The sequence below is a fragment of the Nematolebias whitei genome, chromosome 3, assembly GCF_014905685.2.
Source record: "Nematolebias whitei isolate Nwh7 chromosome 3, NemWhi1, whole genome shotgun sequence".
Classification (NCBI taxonomy): Eukaryota; Metazoa; Chordata; class Actinopteri; order Cyprinodontiformes; family Rivulidae; genus Nematolebias; species Nematolebias whitei.
Window position 1 is genome coordinate 45,505,078 of NC_056500.1, and position 6,514 is coordinate 45,511,591.

Sequence of the window (6,514 nt, forward strand, 5' to 3'; positions counted from 1 at the left end):
TTCTAAAGGTAACTTCTTCTAAAGGTAACTTCTTCTAAAGGTAACTTTTTCTAAAGGTAACTTCTGCAGCTGATGACTCAGTCCTTCCCTGCAGCTTGACTGAGCCAGCTCCTGTTTCATGTTCGTGTCTCTGCCCCCTCCCTCTGACCTGTCCTCCTCCTGTCTTTCAGCCATCATCAACCCCAAGCAGGCCAAAGATAACAAGAGCTTCAACTTTGATTACTCCTACTGGTCGCACACATCGGTAACTGCAGCCCCACACATTTCCACCAGTGTGCTGTTTGTATGTTTCCCAGGTTTAGAAGCCTCCTCTGTTCTCTGTCCACAGCCCGAGGACGTCAATTATGCCTCGCAGGTGCGTGTGTACAAAGACATTGGAGAGGAGATGTTGCTTCACGCGTTCGAAGGCTACAACGTCTGCATTTTTGCGTACGGTCAGACGGGTGCTGGAAAGTCCTACACGATGATGGGCAAGCAGGATGTGAAGGACCAGCAGGGAATCATTCCACTGGTAGAGTAAAACAACGAGTTCAGGTAATAACCAAAAGGAAAAAAGTCTCTTAACCAAGTGATGTTTTGTTCCTCCTTCCAGCTTTGTGAAGATCTTTTCACAAAGATCAGCGATAACACAGACAACAGCATGTCTTACTCTGTGGAGGTGAGACTGCACCCAGTCGGTTTACAGATTTAAAGTCAGCCCTTCATAAATAAATTTTAACTCTGCGTTTGAGCAGGTCAGCTACATGGAGATCTACTGTGAACGAGTGCGAGACTTGCTAAACCCTAAAAACAAAGGCAACCTGCGTGTGAGGGAGCATCCTCTGATGGGGCCCTACGTGGAGGACCTGTCCAAGCTGGCCGTCACCTCTTACAATGACATCCAAGACCTGATGGACTCTGGCAACAAGGCCAGGTGATTTTATACAGTGTTCTTGTTGTGTGGGAGGGACATCCAACATGGGAGTTACAATGTTAAGAGACTATTTTAATGACTTGAGACAGTTTGTCGTGGAGCCAAGAGGGCGAGATGGAAATACCCTCCATTCATCCGTTTGTCTGTTCATCCCTTCATTCTTGCATATTGTGAGCACAACTTAAAAAACAAGTGAAGTACCAGCTTCTGTTTTGGTGTGTGGCTACATCTAGGTGTGGAAAAGAAACCTTTTGGAAATTGGGTTGCCATGTCAGAATCCAAGATGGCTGCCACCATAAGAGTCCATCCATGTTGTGAGCATGATAACCTGAAAATAAACAACGTGTCGACGTCCATTTTGGTGCGGCTGCATCTAGACGTGACAAGGACCCTATCAAAATTTAATTTCCACATCAAAATACAAGATGGCTGCCACCATACATGTTCTTCCATCTGTCCGTCTTACAAGCTGGATAACTTGAAGAACAAGTAACATCCCGCCTTCCGATTTGGGATGTAGTTGCTTCTAGGAGTAAGGAAAATCACAGTGAATATTAGATTACCATGTTAAAATCCAAGATGGCTGCTGCCATAGATGTTTGTGTGTTGTGAGCAGAATAACTTGGAAAAATAAATATGTGAGGTATAAAAATTTAGGCATAAAAATGTTCCCTATACAAATTGTGTTGCCACGTCAAAATCCAAGATGGCTGCCACCATATATGTCTGCCCATCAGTCTTGAGAGCTGGATAATAAGCAACACATCTCTGGTTTCCATTTTGATGTGTAGCTGCTTCTCAAATGATTGGGGTGGCCCGCGGGGTGGCCGAAGATGGCCAAGGCCACCATTGGCTAGCCTCTGGCTTTGCCACTGCATCTGGTAGTGAATAAAATTTATCTTTCCATTGGCTAGGATTACTCTGCTGTTTCAGGCAAGAAACAAAATACAAAGATAAAAAAATAAAAAAAACAGTTACACAGTGTAACTCCTTCTCACTTGAATATCTCACAATAAAAACATTAAGGTTTACTTGCATTCCCTGTTTAATTCCAGTCCAGAAACACCTGAAAACTACCAACATTTTCTGTTCGAACAGCTCATGGATGGGGGATATTGGCATACCGCTGGTTATGTTTAGAGGTTCGTTTTTGTTTAAGTAACCACTTTTAATTTATTTATGGCCAGCTATTTAAACTTCAGTCGCACCTTTGACACTAATCAATGCCTCTGGACAAGCCAAATATGAAATATTTAAAAATATATTTTATTGTATTTCCAGCTACATATTTATTTACATATCTATGTGCCGATAAAAGTTTAAGACAAGGAAGAACTGTAACAAAATAAAAGTTATACAGTTTACCAAAAGTAAACACAATTTAATCCTTTATTAATTCCAAGAAGGGCATATTTTTGAAGATTAAAGTTTCTTATATTTACTGTTATATTAACCTCTGGAATGAGCTATCACAGTATATACACACACTGGATGGCAAAAAAAACACAAACTGCATATTTATGACGATGAACTCTCAATATAATTTTGTGAAAATAAATTCTTATGCATGTCCTTTTCTTAATTCTGTAGTGAAATTATTTTAGCACAAAAACAGTTGATCTGTGTCCATGGCACCATGTCTGTTTAAATCTGGGATAAAAGCTGCTTTATAAATAAAGTTTGATGATTGGTTGATATAATGTATATATTAGGTTTTATATATATTTATTTCGCAGTGACACTGGTAGACATTTTTCATTATTTATGTAGAAATTTATACTTAAGCTGGTTCACGATAATGTTATAAACCTGGTGTGTTCAGGAAACAAGCAGTTTTAGACCTAAAATAGCTCCTCGTGTTAATCTGATGCAGAAACATTTTCAACTGTGCTTCCTCTGCACAGGACGGTGGCTGCCACCAACATGAACGAGACGAGCAGCCGCTCGCATGCAGTCTTCAACATCATCTTTACTCAGAAACGCTACGATGCAGAGACGGACAACACATCTGAAAAGGTAGCAGATTTTTATCACCTCCGGATGGCAACGATTCATTTAGCTGCTGGTTCTGCTTATCTAAACTTAGACTGATGACTCTGAAATAAATTTCAACCTTAAGTGGAAATCAATGACAGCTTGAAGGTTAAAACGATAACGTTAGGATGTGGAAGTGTTTCTTAATAGAGCCCGACCATATGGAAATTTTGGCTATCACTGAAACCACTATTGGGAGGGGAAGTCAACCGCTGGCAACTGATATAATGGCTGACCTTTTTTTTTAGCTTTGTCCACATCCAAGAATCTAAGAAAACAGCAAATGGAGTGGAGCTTGTTTATTTAGCGCAGCTTTTAGCAACCATGAAGCAAAGCTATTCAGATCCACCTATACATAGTCCCACAGCAGGTTTGCAAGTGGTGCACTGGTCTTCCTAACGTGCGTTCACATTTTCTATCCTCCACTATTCACCATAAAGTTATCAAGTGTGTAACAAAAATGTAAGTTAAACAAAGACAAGCCCTTCCCTGTTCATTGTCTAAACTGTCAGTTACGTATGGTGAATGTCTAATTAGTATTGACTGCAGCAGAGCTTATTTTTCTTTGCAGAGAAGTAAAGATTTCAGACAAACAATGTATTTCATTAAGGATGACAAAGATAACGTTACTAACACTGATATATTTTACCGCTACATTAGATTTATTGTTCTGGATAAGGTTTTACAAGTCAATAGCCCATACTAGGTTATCTAAATGTTAGCTTGCTAACTTGATGGGTACGTATCTAATGACAAGTGGGTTGGAGGACTGAAAAAAATGTAGTGTTGATTTATTTTACAGATCAGTTAAAATAAACTTACAATGCTCTCTGTTCAGTAACATGCACTACACAGTATTGCTCCCCGCTTCGGCTGTGCTGAAAGTGAAAGTTAAGTGAACCGCCATGACTTGAAAGTAGTCTTCATATGTCCTCTGCTGGATACATTGTACAATTACGGCTGTTCACAGCATTTTAGGGGTGAAAATTAGAAGTGCTTATATCGGTGCATCATGGGACAATTATCGCAGATAGCGATATGTCCCCAAATGCCTGTATCAACCTAAATTATAGGCCCTACTGATATATTGATATATTGATATATCAACATATCGGTGAAGGACTCTATTTCTTACTGTAGATGTTTTTAGTTGGCGGATCATATGTTGGGTTTAGTTTATTTCAGTATTTTTGGGATGCTTTTGTAGGTCAGTAAAATAAGTTTGGTGGATCTGGCCGGCAGTGAGAGGGCAGATTCTACTGGAGCCAAAGGAACCAGGCTTAAGGTAAGAAAATGCCTTTTAAAAGCTCAAGGAGCAAATCTAAGAACAGATACTTGTTTTAGTGTATTTGTTAAAGCTGTTAATTAGTGTGTTTGTGTTTTTGTTTTTTTTTACAGGAAGGAGCAAACATTAATAAATCTCTGACCACCCTGGGGAAGGTCATCTCTGCTCTGGCAGAAGTGGTGTGTACTATTATATCTGTTTTTGATGCTTTCTGGGACAAGATGGGTTTTAAATTGAGACTAAACAAGTTCTTTTGCTGTTATCTTCATTTTAGGATTCTGGCCAAAATAAGGTAATTGATTAATTTCATTTTCATTTAAATAAGTCTTATTTTAAGACCCTGCTACACTCTCCTTACTACACAACCTGTTAGAACATGACTGGATTGCAGCAAATTTGGAGAACCTCCTTCAGTGTGAAGGCAATGATGGGCTCCATGTCATGGATACGCTGTCATTGCACTTCACCTAGGACTTGGCAACACAATAATAAACCACAATGACCTCTCTACAGTCGCTCTGTATGACCTGTCATTCTCTGTCACACGGTGAGAGGCAGTAAAGTGCCAACAGACCTTGTGAAGACCATACAAAGCCCATCCACACTGAATGATTTTTAAGTGGTAATCATCCAAGGTAAATGTACAATTTGATGTATTTAAATTTGTCTTTATTCATACTCAGAATAAAAAGAAGAAGAAAGTGGAAAGCTTCATTCCATACAGAGATTCAGTTTTAACTTGGCTTCTTAGAGAGAATTTGGGTAAGGTCTTTATTATTTAGTAAAATGACTCGTCGTTTGTCTACATCTGAATCCAACACAATGTGATTTATATTTTCTGTGATCTGTGTCAGGTGGGAATTCTCGGACTGCGATGGTTGCTGCCCTGAGTCCAGCTGACATCAACTACGACGAGACGCTCAGCACGCTCAGGTAGAGCACAGAGCTCCGGTTCTGCAGCACATCCATCTTCCTACACTGATTCAGAATGTGACTTTAAAGGGCACTATTTTCAGTGACACACTCGTGTGTATTGCTGGGTTTCCATGGAGATTTGCATCAGCTTCACACTGCAAACACTCTATGGGCTGCAGCAGTTTTAAGCTGCAGCATCATGGACGTCAGGGGAATTCTGCAGGTGTGTGTGTCTGGACCTTTCCTCCTTCTCTTGTTGTTATTTTTGCCTTCATGTCCCCAGGTATGCTGACCGTGCCAAACAGATCCGCTGTAACGCTGTGATCAACGAGGATCCCAACAATCGATTGGTGCGGGAGCTGAAAGAGGAAGTGTCCCGACTCAAAGACCTCCTGTATGCTCAGGGACTGGGCGACATCATCGAGAGTACGTGTATTTCATCTGTTAATGTTTTCTATTCATAATGCTTTTAGATATTTAGTTAGTTAGCAGCAGAAGGACTAAAACACTTTTTGTCAGCTCACACAGAAACCCCTTACTGGGTATGAACAGTTTTTATTATACCCTTTGAAGGCTGGACGTATTATGATGATATAGTGTACTCTACAACTTTCTCAAAAGGCCCGTCATGTCTGCTCCACTCAGTAGGATTTACTAGACTTTACTACTTTACTAGACAGTCATATGCACTTTTCATCACCCCAGCTCCAAGGTCAAGGTCACGAATCAAAGTTTAAATGAGGCCTTTGCTTGTCAGTCCATAGCTATAGCTTTCTGTATATTAGTTTGTTGACTGGCGTATAATGTATCATATACTGTTGTTCTTTCAGGGTGCTGCTAGAAATAACACGAATCATTACAGCAGAAAGAAAGATTAATTTAAAACAGGAAACAGATACATTAAGATCTAAATTTAAACTATATAAAGTTACAAATTTATTTAAAAAGTCTCTAAGTAAAAGGTAAAAAAGTAAATATATAAGTTAAAGAAAACAGTAGTCCCTTGGTACTTCGCGGACTTGCTCTGTTGCAGTTTTTCAAAATAAGATTGGACATGACACACGACTGGCTGATTGATGGATGAGCCGCACGATCGGCATGGAATTTTTATTTAAGGTAAATTATTCAAAATTATTTAGCACCTGCTGCACCTTTGTGCAGCCCACACTGCAGGATAAACTTCCTGCAGCACCTGATCAGCTATTCACCGTGCAGAACGGAGAAGTGGGCGTGGCCAAGAGCGCTTGCAGGTGGCAAAGAAAAGAGGAGGCAGGAAGCTGAAATCATGACATTCTGTGCTCTTTTAGAGATTTTAGAGTTTAGAAACATTGTTTAGAATATTGCAAGAGTGTGGGAAGGGTTTAAAA

The 6,514-nt window shown here is 39.9% G+C and overlaps 1 protein-coding gene across 1 annotated transcript in view; it reads left to right on the forward strand.

Annotated features, from left to right (window-relative positions):
* The window catches only part of kif1aa (kinesin family member 1Aa), an 80,158-nt gene that overhangs the window by 19,559 nt on the left and 54,085 nt on the right, over positions 1 to 6,514 (forward strand). Inside the window, exons 3-13 of the mRNA XM_037698301.1 lie at positions 171 to 244; positions 329 to 511; positions 593 to 658; positions 735 to 913; positions 2,818 to 2,929; positions 4,155 to 4,232; positions 4,346 to 4,411; positions 4,507 to 4,524; positions 4,916 to 4,994; positions 5,087 to 5,165; positions 5,431 to 5,573. Of these exons, the coding sequence (XP_037554229.1) occupies positions 171 to 244; positions 329 to 511; positions 593 to 658; positions 735 to 913; positions 2,818 to 2,929; positions 4,155 to 4,232; positions 4,346 to 4,411; positions 4,507 to 4,524; positions 4,916 to 4,994; positions 5,087 to 5,165; positions 5,431 to 5,573 (1,077 nt within the window). The remainder of the gene's footprint in view (positions 1 to 170; positions 245 to 328; positions 512 to 592; positions 659 to 734; positions 914 to 2,817; positions 2,930 to 4,154; positions 4,233 to 4,345; positions 4,412 to 4,506; positions 4,525 to 4,915; positions 4,995 to 5,086; positions 5,166 to 5,430; positions 5,574 to 6,514) is intronic.